Genomic DNA, 26,497 nt, shown 5'->3' with positions numbered 1-26,497 from the left:
CGTTAATATAACTCCGTCAAAAACTACGATGAGAAAAGTGACCACATCTAATCCAGAATTTAGTGATAATTCTCCAACTGCAATTCCTGCGAAAGAAATAGGGCTAACATAATTACGAGAATATTACAGCTGCCCAAATATCAGATCAAAATCAGTCGGTGGATTGCCAGTGAATAATTCGCAGCATGATGCCAGTGCTAGATATCACTATAAACTGCCACACTGCAGACATCCTAGCAATATTTTTAAATTGTTAAAGCTACATTAAAATCCAAATCACACATATATTCCATTATTATGTCCATCTTCCCATCATATCAAATCTTGTTAGCTCAGTTATACAGAAAATATTTTGGGTATATGCATTTTGCTAACACAAATTTAGTTATTTTCATCATATGTACATTTCAGATGGATACTCCATACTGGATACTATTATTAATATAACTGATTCAGCTGGTATATATAATGGAAGTTCAGTAACTATGACCTGTATGGCGACAGTAGTTGGAAATGCGCAGCCAGAGTTCACCTGGAAATACAACAAGAATATCATGCGCCCTGTAAACGGCTCTCGGATAAGCATCTCGGATATTATAGTTGACTCTGACACACCACATAAAATGTATAACAGTCTGTCATTTCGTCCAATACAGGTTTCAGATTCAGGTAAGAAATACAAGAGCTCTATCTAATATTAAGCAGTCATTTTAGTTAGCTGTGTGCTTAGATCATGGACAATATCCAAAAGTACAATAGCCAAAGACTTTTCAGCCACAATACATGAAAGTAACATAGAGGCATACCAACATTCTCTTTATTGCGCATGTTGCAAATGTAAACAGCTTCACCACTATCTCAGAAGTTTTTAATATGTGTAGAGTGCCCGACATGAAATGTAGCATATTTGATCATCACCTTCGTGTTCAAATGACTTTGTTCCTGCAGTTTTGAAAGAGTTATGGCCTTTTTGACTTGCAGTTGAATACACTGTATGCCACAATATTTTGAGTGCTGCTGGTTTTACCGATATAACTGGATCATAATAAAACTTTGTCAGGTAAATTACACGACGTGCATGATATCACTACTTCTGCGGGTTTTGGTGGAGTTGTTTCGACTTGTAGCCTGATGTAGTGTAGGACAAAATCTTGTGAACTGAGCTAGTCCGACAGATTTTAGTGAATTGCTTTGAAACTGAGTCCTGTCATCGAAGATGTGCATTTTTTTAAAAAATTACTTTGATTTAACATTTTTTTTCCCAATTACCCCTCATTATGGCCTATAGCTGTATGAAGTGCAAGAAATAATCTTGCTTTTTTTAATGGATTGCTGTGAAATTTGGTAATTATATGAAGATATGCATGTTAACTAAGCAGTTTATGCACACACTATTTTCAGAAGGTTTGTGAGCATTTAGCTGCTACAGACTCATCTTCATAGAGTAGAAGAAGTATGCAGGGTATATTTGTATATAAGTATATTTGTATGTGCAAAGTGTTCACCATTGCCATGGTTTAATTATGTTTTGTTTCTGTCTTATTAAAGGTACTTACGAATGTATTATTACGGATCAGTTCTTGCGAACATCAACAAAGAATATATGTGTCTATGTATTGAGTCAACCTGTGGTATCGATACAACCATTGACACAGACTGTAGATGCTGGAGCCACAGTCAACATTACTTGTAACGTCGAAGCCACAGTCAACATTACTTGTAAGGTCGAAAGCAATGAGACATTATCTCAGATGGTTTGGTACAGAAATGGTATTAACTTCAATTCAACAAGCAAGCTTCCAGGTTAATAATATATGTGCATGTCATGGGATCTTCATCTATTGTGTCTGCTTTTGTCTACCATTCTCTGTCTGCTGACTGTCTATTTCCACTAAATAGCAAGACTTAATATATAACTTTTAGAAGAACTTCAGTGTCAGTAATGTATTTTGCAAGACTGGTGATGCATTTTAATTATGAAGTCACACATTTTATTTTTATCATTTTCTATATTTACCAGAAAATTGTGGATAGTAATAGTATTGTGCAATATATCTGAATTTTATGTCTTGTATGCTTGGTGTTCCAGGTTTGCATGCATAAGCAGAAAGCCGGTCTCATTCTTGTTCACATTGTAAGGGTCCGTGTCACATATCACCTACATCAGTTGTTATATTCAACCAGATCTTAATGATAGCATATAAGAAGTGGACTGCATATTGGAAAGTCTTCATGAAGTCACGATGCTAGAAAATTGATCACTCACTACATGAATTGTCAAAGTGTAGTGAGACATGTTCAAGTATAGTTCATATAACTTATCATTATATGTCTTCATCACCTAATGAATTTACTACATAAAGAGGTTCAATGTTTATAATTACATATATTTATAAAAACAGTAACAAATTCCCCAAAAGAGATAACATAACTACTCGAAAAGGGTACACATAAAAAGTAAGCAGAAGCTCAGAAGATAGCCAAGATCTGTGATAAGGATCAGTGGTGAATCAGCCTTAAAAGCAAGTCATAAGTAGGTAACAGTAACCTGGTTTTGGTGGGAAAATGTATGTATGTATATATGTGTGTGTGTATGTATGTATGTATATATGTATGTATGTATGTATGTATGTATGTATGTATGTATGTATGTATGTATGTATGTATGTATGTATGTATGTATGTATGTATGTATGTATGTATGTATGTATGTATGTATGCATGCATGCATGCATGCATGCATGCATGCATGCATGTATGTATGTATGTATGTATGTATGTATGTATGTATGTATGTATGTATGTATGTATGTATGTATGGTATGTATGAATGTGTGTATGTATGTATGTACCACCACGTATGCATGTACGTATGTATGTATATATCATCTACTTCATAAAGTCAGCATAGTTATCATACTTTGTTAGCGACAGCTATGTATCTATCCTATTCAATAGGTAGTGAGCTAGCTAACTAGATGGACGAGTGTTCTGACAACTATAGTGTCATATTTGTGAGTGGTATTAAGATTCAACAATTTTCTGCTTAATCAGGTGAAACAGGAACTCGTAGCACATCACAGTACAAACTTGAGAAATATAGTAATAATTACCGATTTTTACCAACCCTTTGTAACAAGTATGTAGATTGGTTAAAATCACATCATATGCTGCATAAAATTAATGTCATGATAGAACTATCAGATCTAAGTTTACATGATTACTTAAATGTAGTATATATGACCGATATGAAGCACATGTAGCAAATTTTGATGTGTTTGAACTATATGATTAGTCAATGCTCTCCCCCTGAGTTTTCATTCCATCACAGGGAAAGGTGTATCATGTGATGGTATGTATGTATTTGTCAATCCCTTGTCCATCTGTCAGTTATTTATTATGATTGGGTCTGACTTGCACTATGATCTAGGATGCATTTGACATATTTCGTACATCACAGTTCACAAGTGTTTGATTTTATTAAGTAACATATAAAGTGCTCCCTCTGTACAATGCTGTTCATGATAGCCATGCAAGTCACCCATAGGTGAGGGAGTATTACATCGAGGATGTTCTAAAAAGATATCTTGATAGTACATTAAAACAAAAGCATATAATTTAATGACGTGAAAGTACCTTATAATCAGTTTTCATGAGCTAAGAACTATGTGTGTTATATGCTGTCAGTGGTATACTGATGGGGTTTGATGGGGTGTGTTATATGCTGTCAGTAGTATACTGATAGAGTTTAATGGGGTGTGTTATATGCTGTCAGTGGTATACTGATGGGGTGTGTTATATGCTGTCAGTGGTATACTGATGGGTTTTGTGGGGTTGTTTATACGCTGTCAGCGTATACTGATGGGGTTTGATGGGGTGTGTTATATGCTGTCAGTGGTATACTGATGGGGTTTGATGGGGTGTGTTATATGCTGTCAGTGGTATAATGATGGGGTTTTATGGGGTGTGTTATATGCTGTCAGTAGTATACTGATGGGATTGATGGGGTGTGTTATATGCTGTCAGTGGTATACTGATGGGGTTTGATGGGGTGTGTTATATGCCGGCAGTGGTATACTGATGGGCTTGATGGGGTTTGTTATATGCTATCAGTGGTATACTGATGGGCTTGATGGGGTTTGTTATATGCTGTCAGTGGTATACTGATGGGGTTTGATTGGGTGTGTTATATGCTGTCAGTGGTATACGGATGGGGTGTTCGTATTGAGGGACCATTGTACAGGTAGATTAGTTAACACAAACGGCCAGAGATTTGATTATTTAGGATTCTATAAAATACAAAGATCTCGAAATAATGTGTATATATAGGAAAAGAAAAACTGATTAGGTATCATGCTTTTATTGTACAGATAATTTTTTTACTTAACTACCTTCTCCATAATGAACTGTATTAAATGAATCAAAGCTTTTTATTCACCAAGTACTCATTTTGCTAAGTTCCCTTGCTGCCTTTGATTACATGTGTAAATTAGCAGGAGAAACCTCTGATTTTGTTTAGATACCTCAATTATGGTACTTAAATAATAATACATATAACCGGGTTTGATTGGTCAATTTAAATGAGCTTACTTGAAATAATATCACTGACCAGTGACTAGCTCTTAACATAGGATTTCCATACCTTTTAACTTTTTTCTGCCTCCTTTATTTCATTTGATACAAAAGGCATAAGCAGTGTGATAGTACAAACAAGTCTACCTTTAGCTGATAGTACAAACCAGTCTACTTTTAGCTGACTGTAACAATACAACAAACACTTATGCAAGCAGAGATCCAAACGTGACAGAAATACTTGTTGACATAGATGTGACATGGTAGATTAACACTTTCCCCATTTGAGCACAATAGGCCACATGATATTACCATTACATTGAAACTGAATTAACAGATAGAACTAAAACATATAATTTGATTGACAAAATTTATTCAACTGGTATTAATTTTTTAAAATGGTGCCTCCAGTACACATTTTTGACATTTCATGTGTACAAATTTCATTGAATATTCATATATTACAGTGCATTAACATCTTTTTCTAAAGAAGTTGTGAATTTTGTATGTTGATTCAAACTTCCAGGCACTAAACATTGTTTTCAACAATAAAATCAAGAGACATTTCTGGGTTTCATTTACCAGTTTTGATCGTGATTTTCTTAATGTTTATCAGATGAGGCTGATTATTTTGGTATTTTCTGGGAAAAAAACGGATCAACATCTAGCCCTTCATTATAAGTGTATTTGCAAGTAATTCGGACATGAGTTACCAAGGGAGCGGTGCATTGAGATCCACCACCCTATAATTAAATATATACATTAACTAAGGTAAATTCAGATATTCTTCAAAAATTGACTCCCGGGTCTGTTCTTACAATCAGAAATTTAACCTAAGGACACACAAGTTTAGGGAGGTGTGAAACAAAGAACAGAAGTATAATAAGGATATGTGTTTTCTGAATGCTGCTAATCATTTACTGTCATGAGGTAATGTATTTAATAGTTTAATTATCAACTTGTATGGCAATAGTGTCATACAAATTTGAATCCAAAGATTTCCAGTATCATCTAGAATTTCTTTATATTTCAGGGGAAACATTCTACATAGCTGGTACAACATACATATTAACACGCAGAAATATAACTTCTAGAACTGTATACGAATGTTACGGGGTAAATAGTGCTGGATCAGGAGAGAAGAGGCAAGCCAATATATATGTAATATTACCAGGGTCAGGACAGAATGTGACCTGTAACAATGAAACTGATGATAGGAAAACAGAATGGTCAAGAACACTGCAAAACACTTATGATATCAAGTCATGCCCACCAGGAATGTCAGGTAATGTAAAGTTATAATGCCAAGTTAATGTTTACTTATTAAATCACATGATAAGGAGGAAAATTTGAAAACTGGAGGATCCTATGGCCACGATGGAAGAGACATTAAATAGGGACTGCTGCAGCAATGTTAAAGATCCACACAGTAATTTGATATAACAGCTTAAGTTGCAGATGGAGACATTAAGTAGAGACAAACATCATCCTCTAATAATTTTACTTTTCTGCTGTCTGATCTGATAAAAAGATAAAGTTAGTTAATTACATATAACCTATGACCATCAGTGTATTTAGCTATTAGCACATTATTATTGTATCCCACTTTATTTACTGGAATAATTATGATCTAACTCAAAATTATTTAATCTCTTACACTTAAGTTCGAACTTACTGAGTATTTTATATCATTGGATAATTTTGTCACTAGTTCTGATTTAACTGAAGCTGACTAGCAACAGGCATAGTCACAGGAGCCAGATTTTTAATTAATAAAATATGACAAACTGTCTTGACAACATCATACACTAAATAACCGTCTCTCTCTCTCTCTCTCTCTCTCTCTCTCTCTCTCTCTCTCTCTATATATATATATATATATATATATATATATATATATATATATATATATATATATACATACATACATACATACATACAGACATACATACAGTTTGACCCCGCTTTAGTGCGCTCCGTTATAACGTGAATTCGGATATAACGCAGTCGTGGCGTGCCTCCCGAAATTTAATATACATGTATTTTTCTTGTTCACAAAAATAAATTTCTTCAAAAGTACGAAAAAAAACGTAAAAAGCTGCTTATCATTTTGGAGAAGAGATCGCGTATGAATAATACAAGACGATCGTGGCTTGTCCCCAAATATTTTAATAGGCATTTTTCTCGCACACGAAAAAGTATGTTCTTCTTATAAGTAAGAAGAAGAAAAAAACGCATACAAAGTTTATTCTGGATTGCGTAGGTCTTCGCCAATGTCGCAAACTTGGATTGTTTTTCCTTATTGGCTGCAAAACATACCATGTGGCTTTTTATTTATTCGCGACATTGTTGGCTGTTTAAAATTTTATATACACCACTCCCTCGATAATTCGCGAACCCATTTATAACGCGGTGTCAGGCGTGGATCCCATTTTTTAAACCCGAAAATACCCCCAAAAATTATCTTATATTTGTTGAACTTGAAGAAAATCGCGATCATGATTGGTAACGGAAACTTTCATGTATCGCTTGTGTTTTATCGTTAAAAACGGTAGATAGGACCTGGAAATTTTAATCAACACTATGAAATATCAAATTTAAAAATAACTCATACAATTTTTTGTATTTTGTTTCCAAACGACATTCCTAGTATACCGCAATTAACGATATGTAAGGAAATTTCGATCAATGAAAATGTAATTTACGCCGAGTGGAGGCAGTACTTTCAAAAATAAATACAAATGAAATAATTTTTTAATCAATTAAAATGTGTGCTCTAGTTCCATCTTTTAGTTACTTTTAAGTGTAATCGTCATAAGTGCAATGTGTCCTCTTGTAATTAAACTTAAAATGCGTCAATCTACCGTAACAGCTATGTCCGCGAGTGTTTATCTGAGAACCTAATTAAGTGCTGACCGTGTTTTGATAACTGACTTGCGGAAGTATTTGTTGTATTGTTGCACTGAATTAAAATCTGGCCTCCTTTATATTATCACGTTAATTATGTATTTTGAAAACAAAACGGAGGTGGAATAAAAGAAAAGTTAAAAGGCACAAAAATCGGACTAACTTAAAATCAACGGCCTCGATCGTATGTCGGGTGAACTCACTTCATTTGATCAATCGAACACTGTAATACACGTTACTGTGTATGTAACAGAAACTACCTTAAATTAACCGACTTGTTTCATAACTGATCAAAGATAGCGAAAAGAATACTTCATAAAATAAAGAGCTTAATTTCACAGATACGGACCATTGTGGGCAAGCAAGTTTCAGAGAATTCTTGAACTGGCATTTAGAGATATCCTCAGGAATGATAAGCTGTTTAATTATTACTTCCAATGAAATCACGCCATTAAGACTAATTTAACAATAACAAATTGAGTTTCGACATAGACGTGTCACGAAACAAATGTCGCGTGTTTTTGAAAAAACGAGTCTTGTTGGTGGTGTATCAACAGTTAGTCTAGTTCCCAAATTGTGGACTATCGATTTGGCAAGATACCACTACGGGAACCACACTCATCAACAAACAAAACGTAGTGACGTAATACACATATTTTTCGCACACACGTGATGGTTGTTCAAACCAGTTGGAACAATCTTTCAAATCTTGGATATTATGAGAGAAACAAATGTTATGTAAGCAGAATAACGAAAAACTTCATTGGAAAAAGCGCATTATTAAGTTATTATCAACGTGATTGTAAAATGAGGATTCAGTCATTAAACAGCCCAGTTCCCTAACGCCGCCCCCCTCCCTTTACGGTTTTCTCGATGTTAAAGGGATTATTTTTTGGGGGAAGGTCCCTCTGTAACTCGCGCCTCGCTTATAGTGCGGTCTATGTTTGTGGACCCCGTTGTGCGCGAGTTATCGAGGGAGAGGTGTACGACCATTGGTTTGGAGTGCAGAGGCCCCATGAAAGGAAGCCGCAGACTGGATATAAAATGCACTGAAATTTATCTATTGTTACATAAACAAATGCCTTGTTAATACTCACAAACCATCTAAACAGTGCATATATCATAATCCGCTTATCTTGACATCTAGCATGAGTTCTGTATGTTGCGAAATATTCGTTTTTTTTTTTGTTGTTGTTGACATTTCTTGTAACGGAGATCAACCGGACAAGGCATTGTTTCGTAATCAATCTTTCATTGGATTTTCGGCCGCTCGATAGTAATTAATATATTTACAAAGACTGACATTTGTGTGTGAATGGTAAGTAAAATTCCTCTTCTTTTCAACAGAATTCAATCCTTCAGAACACTCACGTTTTTTGTAATAATCCTTGTCATCAGAACACCTGCGTCTCTATCGTCCGTTGACCCTTTATTAATTTCCAGACGCATGCGTGGAAGGCAGCATCATGCTGCTACCACAAATGTTAAACAAAATACATCTTACTTATAGGTTTATTCAGTAGGCATTTAAGGGACAGTAACTAGAATAGTCTAAACGACGGCCAATTCCTTTTAAAAAATGTACCCAGATAAAATAGTTTGCTGAAATTTCAAAGGAAATAGATTGAAGCACCGACTGTTATGAAAACGTACTCAGCAAATGGAAAAAAATACCAGTCTCAATCATGCAATGCAATTATTTGATGTTGCCGCCACAATAAGAGATGGGCATTCGTTTGGTTCTCCAAAGCTGTCCTTTAGCGCATGCACCCTTCAACAAAGAAAGCTGACGATCTTTCAATAACAGCAAAGAACTTTTCTTCAAAGGAAGTCAGTACCAAACTTAAATAAAAGTTATGGAATCTGATGGATTTTTGCATTTTCCAACGCGACTGGAACATGTTAAATATGCTGTGAAAGTTTCCTTTTTGTACGGAAAAAGTTTATGCTTACGAATGCTACCAACTGCGGCTTAAAACGCAAACTAATTTTTACCGAATTGGAACGTACTTTAAAGTAAGTGTGTTTTGTTATTCCTTACATGATTATTCTATGTTTTTCCACTGAATTCAGACCAATATGACCTGTTACAAAATTAATGAATATTTGAAAGATGTGTGTGCATATTTTCGATGGAATCACTTGTATTGTGGATTCGATGTATATGATGAGGTTCGCAAGTGAGTACACGGTGTTGATACTCTGTTCATGTTATACATTAGACATTTATATATAAACACGATTCACGTATATGTACCAATTCATGGTTCTCTAAATAAAGTAAACTATTATATATGTCTTCTCTGTTTTCACTACAGGTATATTTCTCATTTGATATGCACCAGTTAAGATGGTATCTGTGCCGACGAAGCACGTATTTTACCGCCCGCATTTATTACCCACACCTCCCACAATTTTTTGGGGGGTACATTTTATTCAGATAACTGACATGGTTGCATATAACACGGTTCTGAATATAACGAAGTCGGGTTTTATGGCTCCCAACTACCGTGTTATAGCGGGGTGATGTTGTTGTTGATGTAGGCTTTTACGCCATTTTTCAGCATAAGATAGGCTATACATGGCGGCCAGTATTAATGGTGGAGGAAGAACCCAGGAAATCCCCGGAAAGAACCACCGACCCTCGAGAAGCTACTGGCAAGCTTTCTCACATACCCACATTGGCCGAATCCGAGACTCGAACCTACGCAGACAGACGTGAGATGGCAGTGATCCGTAACACTGTATATATATATATATATATATATATATATATATATATATATATATATATATATATATATATATATATAAAGTACAGATAATGGGTATTTCATGCTTTCAATCTTTTTTGCCATTTTCTATTGATCAAACGTCAGACATGTGTGGTATAGGCCCTTAGTATATCACTAATGCATCCACTCCGACTCCACGTGTTTTGTATCGCTGCTTCTGTTTTCATCACGTTGATATTTGCACCTGTATTGTGTACAAATTGACACATTACATTTTTTATTTTATTTTTTTTATTTTTTATTTTTTATTTTTTTATTTTTAAATTACCAAATTGCATCAGATCATAGAAATAGTGAGTTCATGAAAAAGAAAACAATATCAAACATCTCAATTCTGATCATAGATGCAGTACCGTGTCTGGTATCGAGATCGAAAGGGGGGTATGATAATGTTTAGTGATTTTCACAAATTCGAAGAGCAGGCTTAAATTAGGTCTGAACAATATAATGTATCATTAGTTTGGTTAAAACTAATATGAGGACATATAATATAAAAAAAAATCCTTCATATTCTTCATAATCGCTCCTCTGCACTTTTACTTAAAAAAAATGATACTGAAAATATTCTCATCGGTCCATTCCATGGGAGTTCACGGTTTTTGTTACTTGTTGCAGAACCTTTTGCATGATCTTTTGTTTGTGGGGAAAAGGAGGCTCAGCTGCTGAAAATTCGCACGTATATTAATCAATCATATCACATTGTCTTTCACAGTCATCCAATTAGGATAATCGTTGTTTAAATATTTTGGTTTTTATGGCAAATTTGCAATCAGTGAATATGTCAGTAGAATTTGCAGTTTATGACAGTAATGGACAAAAATATTTGAACAAAGTCAATGAAATCTTTTTATAGCAATTTCAGTTTGTGCATGCTGGCCAGAAAATAGTTTCCCATATTAATACAGAACTACTCAGGTTAAGTACACAAGTATTGTATAAAAGATCTCTATGAACACTTATAAAGAATCATATCTTTATAAAAATAGAAAAATATTCACCTTTATTTATATTTCACTAATATTGTGAGAAGTTTGTATGATGAATTTTGAAGAACATTTTATGAATACAATGATATAGAAATCTCGATACATTGTTAAGAAATATCATGGTGGTGCATCAAAGTACTTGAATGTTTTATGAACTTGGTTCATGACATTTCATGAACTTCAAAGATATTATAATAGTTCACAAAAGTTCTTCAGTGTGTTCATGAACTTCAAGTACATGATTCATCAAACTTCTTAAAGTGTTTATGAACTTAGCTGAGGAACTTTCATGAATATTTGTTCATGAACTCAAATGATGAACTGATCATGAACATTTCAAGAACATTCATGAACAGTTTATGAATGTTCATGAAGTCACGAATTTGTTTTTGTATGGGCACACATCAGCATACATTTCAACACCAATAATATTGTCTCTTCTGAATTAAAGTCAGTTGAAGGGGCCTTTCTGTAATATGTACAGACACTTTTGGGATAAAATCCTAATTGACATGACTTTTTAAGTCTAATTTGGAATAACACCACCCTGCTGACTGTTGCCATTTTGAATTTAATCTGGGTGTTCCATCAGATCCAACAACAAATCAACTGCAAGTTTCCCTCACTCACTCATTTTAAAGTTTTGTTTGTTTTGGTCTTGTGACTTGACTTGACATATATTTTGTGCCATTTCTTTTGTTTTGTTTAATCATGCGTTAAATGAACTGAATGAGAAATCCTCTAAAATGGGTCATTTTAAATATACTTTCAAAGTACATGTGAAGGTCACATGACAAATGTACAAATGCTTCAGCTGACACTATGCGGACAGATTTATTGGTGTGTATGTATATGTGCTGTTTAAATGTTTGATATTTTCAGGTCCATTTTGACCAATGCACTGCGATTTTAGCATCATTTATAATCCCACTGCGGCAGACCCGTGTACCAAGCATAGACCAGGAAACATTCAATAGATTCTGACACAAATTAGTTGTAAATTGCCTCATAGACCACGACTTGCATCTTATGGGCTTCGTATCATTTAGAAGAGTTGTGGCCCCTGAGTACCTATCTTCCTGGATTTGCCCTCTGAAGCATTGCTTTACCAAATATTATCAAATTTTAACGCAAGTGGATTTCCAGCATTGAAGGTCATCGTTTAGATGAGTTATGGACCCTGAATGTTCATTCTCCTTTATTTCCCTTACAAGTTGCTATGTTAAAGGCTCTGTCAAGTGAATTGTAGTTAGTGAGATCCTTTGTGATGTATCTGCCAATACAAGCTCAATTTACTATTAATTTCTTCTAACATGACAAAAACAGAAAACTTTTATATCAAATAATTTATTTTTCTGATTCAGAAAACTTTATTTCTTGAATATACTAGTATTAAAATTTCACATAAGTACATTGATGCTAAAATATTATGATTAATAATTTGTATGTGCCTGAGTTCTGATGCAACTGTTAAGAATGTGTGAAGTTGAGAAATAAATTTTGAAAACATGATTTCTGTATGTTTTAGGTGAAGCAAAACGATACTGTTCAGAAGGTGGAGTATGGATGAATGCCTCCTATGACAACTGTATTAATAAGGCATTGCTGGATCTGCAGACACAGGTATGAATACAAAAACTGGCCATTGATAACAATATCCATATTACATAGCTGCATGGTGTTACTGGTATTCCAGCTTACTATGGTAATTATTTTTTATGGTGCTTGCCACATTACTTTTTTATTACACTGGTACTTATGTAGCTTCCATCAGTAATGAATGTACAGAAGTGCATGAGGAATCTAATATTATGGGTTTATTACAGTTAACAGCATGTTCCATGTTACATGACAAAATTGTCTAAAAGCACAGTCACAAATTGATTTTGAATATTACATATATATAAAGTCTTAGGATTTGATGCTCCTCTAATCACGTTTGTTAACATGATATCAAAAAGGGATGTTGTGAAAGGTATTTTTCAGTTCAAATCCCATTTTTCTTTGTTTCAGCTTAAGGAACAAATTAAAAAGTAAATGCCAGGTTTAGTTATTTTCTCGCATATGTTAATGTGTCATTACACTACAAATTATATAACAGTTATCATACACATGCATATTTCTTTTGAGATGTTATATTTTATTTTCTCTTATATCTAGATAATTATTTTCTTTTACAAATAATATAATGGATATCATGTGGTGTTATTTTGCTAAACATTTTCTAGTTATGTCTTTAAAACAGTGTCAGAATATTAAATTGTTGGTCTCCTGATATAAGTTTGGTACACTGTGGTACATACTAATATGTGTTCAAAAACGCCATGGTACAAAATTGTATTTGGTACCCAGGTTAACCATATTGTCTATAATAACATACTGCTAGAGCTGCAAACACATATATGAATAAGATGCTACACCACGGGTAACAAAGTCCGTATTGTATTAATAAAACATTGCTAGAACTGCAGACGCAGGTATGAAACGGGAATATATACCAGGAGTAAAAATAACCATATTGTGTTAATAACACATTGCTAGAACTGCAGGCACAGGTATCAAACGGGAATATATGCCAGGAGTAAAAATAACCATATTGTGTTAATAACACATTGCTAGAACTGCAGACACAGGTATCAAACATGAATATATACCAGGAGTAAAAATAACCATATTGTGTTAATAGCACATTGCTAGAACTGCAGGTATAGGTATCAAACGGGAATATATACCAGGAGTAAAAATAACCATATTGTGTTAATAACACATTGCTAGAACTGCAGGTATAGGTATCAAACGGGAATATATACCAGGAGTAAAAATAACCATATTGTGTTAATAACACATTGCTAGAACTGCAGGCACAGGTATCAAACATGAATATATACCAGGAGTAAAAATAACCATATTTTGTTAATAACACATTGCTAGAACTGCAGGTATAGGTATAAAACAGGAATATATAGCAGAAGTAAAAATAACCATATTGTGTTAATAACACACTGCTAGAACTGCAGGTATAGGTATCAAACAGGAATATATACCGGGAGTAAAAATAACCATACTGTGTTAATAACACATTGCTAGAACTGCAGGTACAGGTATCAAACGGGAATATATACCAGGTGTAAAAATAACCATATTGAATAAATAACACACTGCTATATCTACAGATAAAGGAAAAAATGTTTTAGGAATAATTTTTTAAACGTTTGTATTGTTTTTGTTAGCATTTTTAATACATTATTGGCAACATCATGCCAATGCAATGAGAGTTAAGTGCCTTCCTGGGTATATACCAAGGCAGCCACCCAGGCTGGCCTATGTAGGTATTGGACCTACAGTCCTTACCATCAGCGGTACAGTGGTATCCCTCATGAACGCTCCCAAAACCAAGTGGCCACCCACCTCTTATGACCAGAATCCCTTGGTACCAATATGTTTGTGTTCAAACGTACCCTTTGAGAAAGGTCATCTCTCCAATATGACCAGCAGCCAGCATGTTAGTGCAAAAATGTAATATTTACACCTCACAATTGGCCACATTTGATTTTTTAATGTGTCCTGAACCAATAGTTAACTCATACAGTACGGTAAGAAATCCAATTATCTTTATTGAAGTCTGTTTCCCGATGTCAGCTTTTTATTACTGAAAGAAATGTTAGCTAAAGTACATGTACCAATAAGGTTAATATCATATCATTAACACCGATGTTTACAGGAAATGGGGTGAAATGTTGTGATAGGATTTTTGGCTTCACACAGCAGTTCAGTTACTTCTTTGATGATTATGACCATATGCAATTGTCAAGATCATAACATGCTCAACATTGGCTAAATATATATTTTGAGGATTAATACACAGAGAAATTAAACTTGAACAAAACAGGGTACCAAATGGAGATTGAAAAATCATATGACAGTACAAGTAACACTTCATTTATAAGCAAGGCATTTCGTTCACTCAACAAAAGTTTTGTATGCATACTTGAATTGTAGTACTGTACAATTATACTAATAGGAATAAATTGTTACAAAGCTCTAACATGTCATCACACAAAGAGAGAATCAGTACTTTAGAAGAAAAGGGAAAATTTATTTGACCTGATGACAATTGGGAAAGTTCAAGAATACTTGCTGAAAAATTATATTTTCGGAAGACTCAAATAAACCACATCATAACAGATAAAGAGAATATTCTGCAGTAGTGGCAAAATGAAGTAAATGGAAAGAGAATTGTTATAAATGCTGAGCAATACGTGTACCAAAATTAAAATGATATTTTTGAATGGTTTGCATTGCACATGCCAAAAACACCCTACTTGCACTTCATGCTTACAAATAAGAACAATTCATGTATATTAACTTGAAATAAGTATGTTCTTAAGACAAGAATTAATGCAACTTTTAAATGCAGATATGAAATGCTTTGAAATTCCATGTAGCGTTTTTCCTACATACACATACATATACATATTCAAACTTGTCACAAATATAGTAACTCTCTGGAAAGGCCACACATTTTATATGGCACTTTTTCATTGCAAAGACATATGGATGGTTGATTGACTGGGTGTATGAATAGGTAGTTTGATTGATAGATGTACACATACATGTCTTTATAATCTGTGAATTCCTACTTGAATCGTGTTCTCTTTGGGATATTGATTCAAATTGGAATAATGATTGGATGACTGGAGATATGAATAGATAGATGATTAAGGTAGGTAGGTAGGTTGAGACCAATATGGAAAGATACCAACATTACTCTTGGCTCCAAATTAAGGCTGATGCCCTTGATTGTCATATCCATCTTTCTGTATGCTTGTGAAATATGGACACTCACATTGGATCTACAAAAAATGATTCAAACCTTCTAAATGAGTTGCTACTGCAAGATCTTTGGCATCTCATATACATAGACCATGTACTAACCAATGAAGAGGTCCACAACAGGATCCAGTGAGCCATCAGACCCTATGAAGATCTCTTGACCACTGTAAAAATGCGCAAACTGAAGTGGAACGGTCACGATTCATGATCAACTGGACTGCACAGTGCGAGGGTGTAGAATAATATGCAGATAAAAAAGAGGTGGGAAGACAACATTAATGAGTGGACAGGCATGGGATTTGGAGATTCCCAAAGGGCAGTAGAGAATAGCGAAAGATAGAGAGAATCGTTTGTAAAGTCAACTGTGGTGACCCAACGACCTCTTGGGTTAAGGGATTGATGATGAGGATGATGATGATGATGATGATGATGATGATGATGATGATGAAGTAAGTATATAGGTAGATTGTTAGATAGGTGTATATATGTTTAGGTAGGTAGGTAGGTAGGTAGATAGATATATATTGGCCTTTGCAAACTATTAATTCCTGCCTGAGGTAAGTTATCTATATTGGAATATTGACACAAATAGTAGATTCCTGAGATTTTGTAATTAATTATATTACAAATGGATTAAACCCTGTAATAATTTATAAATGACAAACATTCTAATTATTTCAGACTGAAAACATCAAAAATGGGCTGGCTCCAAACTTAGTACCAGAATTCTTGGCAAAGCTAACAAATGTGACAAACACAACTGTGAAGCTGGAGAAAGCAGAGGTTCAAGTTGTCAGCCGCGTACTGGATAATGTTATACAGATTTCTAACGAAACCAACAATATCACAAATGTTGAAGTAGAGGTATTCTAGCTATGACATATATTGTTACACTAACTTGTTTTTAACTTAAAGATTTTTAATATTTTCTATGAATTTTTTGGACTGAAAGGTTTGGAATAGATTTGAAGAGGTGTTATCTTGAAGACTTTGCATTAAATTCCATTTCTTTGACATACACAGTGACAAACCCTTTGCATAAAATTCCTTTGCTACAACATGCAAAGTGATGGGGCTTGATGAAAGCATTTATCAGGTAGAGATAAACTATGGTGTTACTTTTCAGCATATCTGCATCATGACTTAAAGCTGTGCAATCTTACAATTGAGTATCAGGTTTTAGAACACTTTAACACGTTCCTCTCTACAATCGAGACTATTTTGATTATTAATAATTATACACTGGGTAAATTGACAAAAATACCATAAGTTGCAATTTTTTTATTCTGTTGAAAATAATTGATGTGCAAAAACAAAACCAACTTTCTCAAAATAGCTTCAATATATGCATCGAAATATATTAACCATTCTGGTAGGTTTAAGGAAAGGTCGTAGTTGATATGTCACTATTTTGCAAAAATATGTGTTTAATGAATATTATGGAGGCTGAATCCATTCATTAATTCTTCCAAGCATTGTTCTATTTCATCTTTATCTGTACTTTAACCATATATATTCACTTGTAAGTCAATTTAACATCAAATTGCACAAATAGTTTCATAATGTACCAGTAGATCTGGGCCTCTGCAGCTCATTAGGAATCAATAGAACCAACAAACATATACCCTGATATGTTTGTGTGTTATTTTAATGTCTGATCAGGATCTGTGTTATTTGAACGAAGATTTGGCTTAATATCAAGTAAGGATGGTATTCTAATAAATTGATCATCTCTTTCTTTTTGTCACATCTAAATATATTAAAGAATGCAACGTTTTCAAAATTATGTTAAATTTAATGTGCGCAAAATTATTGGTAATCACCCTAAAATGCCTGCTGTAACATGAAATATCATTTGTATGAACATTTTGGCACTCACTTGTAAGTGCATGATTTGATGACTGGTGATCATGTGTAATGCATCCATATGGTTCTCAAATATCAGCAAAAGTGTTGTTTTTATGCTGTGGTAACTACTTTAAAATTGTATAGCTTAGCTTTATCACTAACATGCTGCTGCATGTATAAAACTTAATATACTTAACCCTTTGGACGCCTCTACTACATTCACATGGAAGCGCCTTTTGACACCTCTACTCCATTTGCGTGGAAGCGCCTTTTGATGCCTGCTATAAACATCAGTCATTTTAAGCAGGTTTTGGTAGCACCACCTATTAGATACTATATTCATGACTGCGAATGACCATTACATCAGGTCACGTGGTCACTGTTTATGCTCTGGACAAAATCTGCTATTTAAAGTAATTGGGTTGTATTCTCCACTCTCCAAAATGGAGGTCACATATTTCATTCAGTACTTACAAAGTTTTCACAATTAGAATGACAACTATGAAAGCTTCAAGAAATTAAGTAAAGGCTCTGACATTGATGTAGGCAGCAATTAGTTTTTATAAATTATCAAATTCAGATGACATAGTGATGTAGACGCGGACAGAAAACTTGTAAATTTCGAGTATGAGTAATGGCAGCTACGGTTTGTCATGCGGCTTCACTGGCTTGAATGAAGAATGAGTTTTCTAAAGATTTTAAAGCACATACAAAATTCTTCTGTGAAAAATAATTATACAGCTATAACGATCAGACTTTACTCTTATATTTTCCATACATAATATATGTGTTCCAAAAATGTAAAATGGTTACAAATGCTGTTTAACGTATCATACACCGTATCATACACTACACTACTTAACAGTTAACAGGCAGGCCTATGTGTATGGAGTCGAATAGGTAACAGGTGTTCTAGTTATAGCGCACTGCACTGTGTAACTTTGATGTAAAAGGTTAATGTACTTTCAGAAAATGATTTTCCCAAATATTCGTAAAAAATGGGGCACTATTATCTCTTATATTAATTCCATTGGTCCTCAAAATGTATTAGTTTGAATTTATTAGGGAGAAACAGTTTAAATTAAAATTGTTTATTCATACTGTTTTAGATTTTGACCAATTTGATTATTACTTTTAAAAAATGTATCACACTTTTAGTAGTAATATTAAGTAATATTAACTTTCATTAATATTTTTTTGTTTGAAGAATTTTCTCCAGATTGCTAGCAATGTAATTGATGAAACAAACAGCCCGTCTTGGCAAGCAATAATTGATGAGAACAAGGAAGGGGCATCAGTAGTACTTCGGAATGTAGAACAGTATAGCAGACTCAAAGCACAAGTAATCAACTCAACTGGTGAACCTGTACAAAGATTTATCAAGAAGAACCTACGTAAGAATATTCTGATATTTTATTTAATAAAAATAATGAAATGACAAGTAACGTAAACTTTTTTCATAACAAAGTAATTCAGATTTTAACAGTAAGGGCTCTCACAGACCCTGAAGGTTTGTGAAATTTCATGTAGCCATTTCATGATCATTAGAGTTCATGAAAAAGGAGTTGTTGAAGGGTTTGTGAAAGTTTTTGAATTGGAAGTTCACATGTTTGGTCATGTTTTATTTTCATTCCATTAAAAAAGAAAATGAAAATTTTGGTTTGAGATTTTGGAATTTGTCTATTTATCTGATCTGACCTACCTTTTGTCTTATCATAAATTACTCCATTCTTCCATTCTAACCAAAGTTTGGAAGGATGGAAATGATTTGTTAAAACAGCTATCTGACATAAACCATTCTTTGAAATAATCAGGATGGCAGGTTTAAATGGCTTTCATATATTCATTATATAATTAAGTGATGACATCTTTTAATATCAGTCAACAAAATTGCTCGTAATTTTGTTACCTTCGGGAGTGCTTAGAGAGTAGTGATGAGATACAATTGACAAATTCCATTAGTGACGAATCAATAGCACCATTTGTATGTGGCCATCAAATTGATATGAGAGGGAATCAAGAGAGGCAAACTCACTTATTTAGAGCAGATCAGAAAAGAAAATATATGCATTAAGAAAAATAAGACTCGGATGAATATTGTTGATCAGCTATGGCACTTTTAAGTATGAACATGGACTGATGACAATCCGACATAGTAAAAGTGTTTCAATATTATCTGGTTTTAATGGAACCCATCAATGTTTAGGATCACTATTTTTTCAAGATTCAGTATGTTTCAGATAATTTGGCATATATGACTTTATGCACATCATGTTAAAATTGGGGCTTTTAGCCAAATGGCTAGCAAAATCAAATCATAGTTTACTTCACTTGTTAGTAGCATTTATAATAGTTTCCTCTGTTTGTAAGAAAAGCTTTGAGTAGCTGCATTTATTAATATTTATTCAACAACTGACTAACTGGGACTGTATCACTGATGTGTGTGAATATTGTAGTGGTAGCATTTTATTCAACCTTGAGTGCTTTTGTTACAGGTCGAATTGTGTTTGTATTTATTTACACCACAGTCTTGTAGATGACTTCAGCTAGGGTGCCACAAGTGTTCAAGTGGTCTAAGCACTCACTGTTACAAATCACTGCCATCTCACCTGTCTGCAAACGTTCACGTCTCAGGTTTGGCCAATTTGGGTTTGTGAAAAAGCTTACCAGTAGCTTCATGTGGGTTGGTGGTTCTTTCCAAGGTTTTCATGGGTTCTTCCTTCACCATTTATCCGTTCTGCCATAATTTAGCCTATCTTGTGCCGAAAAATGGCATTAAACATTATAACAAGAACAACAATAACGATTTTCTCTATCTAAAGACCTTATAATTTGGAAAGCTTTTAATTTTAATTTATAAATCTGTTTATCAAGGATCAGATAATTTCTGCATAAACAATTCCTGCATGGTTTTATGGGGAAAAAAGTGGCCAAGACATTACAAATGTGATTATGACTTTTAAATAAGTTGTGATAATGACTGTACCAAGATATGATAGCTAACCACTTTTACATGCATTACAAACAATTATGTTCCCCTGTTCTGATTATTCTGTTCTATGTTGACTTGTAATTAATATATGTCATATGTTTTATTTATCATTAGGTCTTGAAGTTTGTAAAATTGGTCAGTTGAAAGTTCATAAAAAGTTCATGAATTTTGTTTCTCAAAGTCTGTATTATCCCTGAAAATGTTTCCAGATGCATATTTTAAAAAAATAGTCTTTCCATTGTTAGTTTGAAAATTTGAATTAAAGCGCAATATTACCTTGAAAATTCATTGTTAACAATAATAAGCAAGACAAATTTTCATGCTTATAGCACACCTGCCCACTCATGAGATGCGTGTGTGAATGTGTGATTTGAATTTTTAACATAGCTTTAACAATTTTTCAGTCTTTTCGCTACGATGTCTGCAGTGTGGCCATTTATAACACTGGGGCATCATGCTGCAGACATGTAGCATGAAGTCCTACCCAGTCACATGATCCTGACACCAGGTCAGTCAGTCCGTACACTAACATCTTAATGCTGAGCACCTAGCAAGGCTGCTGTTAGTACCATTTTTATACGTCTTTGGTATGACTTCGCTGGGGATTGAACCCACGATCTCCCGCATCCTAGGCGGACACTTTAACCACGAGGCCACCGGAGTGGTCTCTTGAGAGACATAATAACCATACAGAATGTATTGATCAGAGAAGTTTTATAGAGAATTGATTCATTTTAATTTCAGTAAACTGACCTTTTCAACAACTACTCTATAATAACTGCATAATAACAATTTCAGGATCAAAGTCATTATAACTTTTCTATGTGTTTTCATAATGCCAGAATCAAATACAGCTTTTAAACATGGCTCATTTATTTCCTGCAAATTGTGTATAATGCCATAATTAAATTCACCTTTCTGACACTGCTAATGGTGCATTGTTATTTTTGTAAGTAAAAGAAAAGCTAAAAAGTTGTAATGGTGTCAGAACAGGTCTGCATTAATCCATATGCATTCCTGTCCAGTAAAAGAGGAGAGTCATAATTTACATGCCAGATATTCAATAAATATCTGCCCATGTTTCAGGTGGAAATGTTAACAGTATCTTTTTTTCAGTACGTTACTCTTTAATTAAGAAATACTTAATTGACCAAGATTATAGTCAATATTTCATCGAAGATACTCTCTTGGTTCTAAATGTTTCTGGAACACTATGCTACGTTTTAAAAGAACATACATCTGAGGATGAAAACAAGCGCACATTTGATAATAAATAAATGATGGGATAATTGTTTGAATGTAAAAGATATTAAAAGTCTTTAAACAAAACGGTGGCTTTTCAGCCATTGGGCTGATGTTTTTTCTTCTTCTATAGGGCCTAGATTTTTTAACTATTGAGACATCCCACACTAGTTGTGATATATGGCAGCTAAACTTCATGACTACTTTAATACCATATATATTAGCAAAAAAGTTTTATATGTAAAAAGACCATTTTTATGGCACATCAATATATTATTAACTATATAATGCTGATGAAATGGAAGCATTTCCTAAGGAAACATTCCTGCCGCTGACCAGGTTGCATTATATACATGTGGAACCCACGAGCCTTGGACATCAGATCCATAGGTTGGTCAACTGAGAAAAGTATAGGGAAAATTTGAAGAACTTTATAATTGAAACCATTTTCCAGCATATTTTCTAAATTTCATACCTGCCAATTTTTCAGACAGTGCCAACTTACTTCCAAACTATCAGTTTAAATTTTTTAAAATATAATTTTGGTACTGAAATATAAAATTCTCTTTTCAATTTCAGTTGTGGAAATAGGATACAAGCCAGTGAGTGATATTCAGTTCCCAAACATAAGTGCAAATGGATCAGCTTTTACAAATGGTTCAGGCAGTAGTTTCTTCCTTTCTCGAGATGTTTTAAGCAATGGTAAGCTTTCACTCAGGGGAAAAAACTTATTATTAGAAAAAATTGGAATCACATAACATTATTGATATAATATTTTCTTTAATATTTTCACCAATGGAAAAATGGAAAATAGAATATTAGTTTTAAAAAACCTTTTGTGTATTCTCATGGCAGAGGACATACTATTTGTGCTTTGATCCATCTATCACTTTCTCTTCTGCTCTGTAACTTTACAATTATTTGAGATTCAGGGATGAAACATGGTAAATATACACATGATTTGAATATGTGTTGTATAACATTTTAGTGTCCTATCTTCAGGGTCATGGCTTGCTATTCTACATTTTCCATCACATTTTCCCTTTGCTTTACTACTTTACGACTTTAAAATTGTTCGAGATCAAGGGATGAGACTTCGCATAATTATACATAATTATACATGATCGCTATAAAGCGTTTTACGTACCATATATTTTGCATGCTGGAAAGTGGCATTAAACACACAAGAAAGGCAACAACATGATTCATTGTGCACATCTGAGCTCTTATCCTCAAGAATAAGGTTCCACATACCTGCTGACCTTTTTGATTTTGTCATAAGGTTTACTAAAAAGATAATCCTCAAAACTTTGAACTGAACTGTAGCCAAAACAATTCTTCAAAGGTTTTAAACTCTGTCGGTTGGTCAGTTGAACCCATCCCAGCTGTACATAGGAAAAACTCTGAGAATTGGTTACTGACTTTCCGAGGTAATGGTCCAAGGACAATTTTTTAAAACCAATTTCCATGGTTTTTATTATGAAGCATCCGACGTTGACCTCGGACTTCCAAAGTTTTTTGTAACCAATACTCCAAGGTTTCATAGGAATCCTTGAACATGTCCATGGTTTTCAAACATTCTGAGAATTCCCCGGACATGTTATCTGATGATTACTATGACATATCATCTGAATTGTCCTCATACGTATTGTCTGAGGTGTCGTTGGACATATTGCCCAAGGTGTCATCAGACATATTGTGCGAGGTTTTCTCGGACATATTGTCTTCGGACATATCGTCCACGGATTCCTCGGACACCTCCCTGGCGTAAAACATCAGACCAACAATAATGAAGTAATTATTACACACTATAAGAACACATATTATTTTTAATTTGTTCAACATGTACAAATAAAATTAATAAAAGGTCCAAATATCAAGAATGCTTATGATTCCTTTAGTGTCAAATTGTCCATTTAATTTTGAAAATTCATTCCTCGATATACTGGTTTCACTTCACTGATTTTCTTATTTATCATCACCTTTTTGATATTAAAAATATTTCTTTTGAATCAGTTATGTTAGAAAAAATATTGGTTTAAAATATAAAATGTGATGAATTAATAAAACAAACAGTACACATATGACAAAGTTGTTATTGACAGCCTTCAATTTACAAATTATGTTTAGAATCATGTGGTTCTGAAAACAAGGTATTAAACCTGAAAATGTTATAGTTCTATAACTGACTGTTCTTTGAATTTGGGACCATCATTCTAAACTGTTTTACAACAAATACAATCAAGATTGTCTTCTGTTCCTAGTTCCATGCCTGACAAGTTCAAATTAATGTATCGTTATTTCACTGCATACTCTAACGCTGTATTATCGCGGGCTTTACATTATTGCAGCAAACGAGATTTTCTGATTACTTTTTTATATCCCCTGTCTATTCGTTGTTTACAGAGGTAACGTTGTAGCTAGTGAGGATGCAAATAATGTTTTGTGCACTTTCCTATACAATGTCAACATTTTTATAAGTTTGCAATGAAAAAGAATAAACACCACTTTTTTGTAAAGTGTATGCAATTACGTTGATCATACAAAACTCGTGTCGATCTTGCTATACCAATATTGGCTTTGATTATGAAATGTATTCAGTGTATTTTCTGATGCTTGATGATTATAAGTCATATTCTGATATTGACACGCAGGTCCTTACACAGTTACACTTGAACTTTCATTTCATGGTATCCAATATGGACCAAAATTGTCAAAACGTTGCTTATGATTCTATTTATCCTACATATATCGGAAAGCAATAATAGTTTAACTATTTTTAAAATCTATAATATTTCAGTATAAATAATAACATGAATGATATATTCATATATATTTATAAATATTTCTCTGCCCACATTGCACTTAAATGCTAAGTGATATATATTTTTTCATTCTTAATTTCTGTTGTTGTTATTGTGGATTTCAACTTAACGGACATAAGTGAATTCAGTTGAGTCACCGCATCCTTTATTTTCCTGGAAGTGCAAGCGAGGACATTCCATCTTATCACTAAGTTGAAATTTATGTTTATTATATATGTGCAGCCTACAATACATAAGTTAGGTACATACCGCAATAATATAGAGTTGTTCCCCCTTAGTACGATAATCTGGGTCAGCTGCCATATGTGGATTACTATACATTTACATGATTGGATTGACCAAGATGTTTTATAGGAATAGATAGAGGGAAAGTTAGAGAAACTTAACAATGTGTAACAATACAGCAATAACAGATTGATTTTAATCTGCACCGATAACATTAAGTACCGCGATCATACAGCGTTCCAGGATACTGTAATCAACTCTTAAAAGATACAACATAATGCTTGTTGCTTAGAAAGTTTTAGCAAATTTAAAATTGCTGCATTTTTATATTACCTTTGACTTTTTGGCATTACTGTCTTAGTCTGTTTTGGTGTTGCCATCTTGGTGGTCTATTTTGTTGATATTGTATTACATGTTTTTGGTTGTTTTGATGATTGTGGATTTGTATCTTTACTAGTTTCAACCCTAAATTTAAAATAAGTGCAAACGTTTAAAAAATATGCAATACATTTCATGCCATTTACCAGTGATGGGAATTGATTACTATGGAAAAAATACATATATCCACGTTTATTGTTGAAAAGAAATGTGTTTGGCATGTTGTCCTTTAAAAACAAAAAAGTAATCATTTGAATAATGCAACCTGACATCCTTTATAAAGTTAAGAGATCAGTGATTCTTGCATTTTTGCAAATTCGTACACAGCAGGTAAAATAGAGCATGAGATTTGTATGATAGAATCCATATTTCCTTTTCAATTAGACAAACAAAAGAAATCTAATTTAAGTACTGTTTAATATCATCAACATATGACACTCATGACGATGAATCATTTTGATATGGTGCACAAATTTACACCCAAAATGAAGGGCATATATTATCAGGGTTTGCAAAGTCAATACAATTGTTACACAGTGGCCATCATGTGATGTCATGAATCACTACCTCTTAATTCAAAGTAGAATGCAGCAGCAAGTTCGGATAAACACATGATGATATGCCAGGCCAGTACAGTTATATAAATTAAAATATACTGTACTTAAAGAAAATGGATAAAGTAATATAGCATTTTATGAATATACTGAATCAGCAATTAATCTGATTGATTGATTTGTAAATTTCCTAACACTATATGCATGGATGTCCTGTTCTGTTCTTACATGTCTTTAACACTATTCATAAACCTATTCTTCTGATTTAATGCACTATGATAATGCTGTACACAGTTATTATAAGATCCATTTTTGTGTCATTAAATAGTTTTGAGTTTTA

General features: G+C 33.6%; 1 protein-coding gene across 1 annotated transcript in view; it reads left to right on the top strand.

Moving 5' to 3' along the window:
* The first annotated feature begins 485 nt into the window (after positions 1-485).
* LOC149786780 (uncharacterized) overlaps positions 486-26,497 on the top strand; it is a 32,904-nt gene continuing 6,892 nt past the window's right edge. Inside the window, exons 1-6 of the mRNA XM_089975977.1 lie at positions 486-669; positions 5,606-5,857; positions 12,789-12,883; positions 16,775-16,957; positions 19,149-19,335; positions 22,755-22,877. Of these exons, the coding sequence (XP_089832103.1) occupies positions 486-669; positions 5,606-5,857; positions 12,789-12,883; positions 16,775-16,957; positions 19,149-19,335; positions 22,755-22,877 (1,024 nt within the window). The remainder of the gene's footprint in view (positions 670-5,605; positions 5,858-12,788; positions 12,884-16,774; positions 16,958-19,148; positions 19,336-22,754; positions 22,878-26,497) is intronic.

Source organism: Sinohyriopsis cumingii, chromosome 12 (assembly GCF_028554795.1).
Source record: "Sinohyriopsis cumingii isolate HCF-2022 chromosome 12, ASM2855479v2, whole genome shotgun sequence".
Lineage (NCBI taxonomy): Eukaryota > Metazoa > Mollusca > Bivalvia > Unionida > Unionidae > Sinohyriopsis > Sinohyriopsis cumingii.
This window is presented reverse-complemented; position numbering and strand designations above follow the sequence as displayed.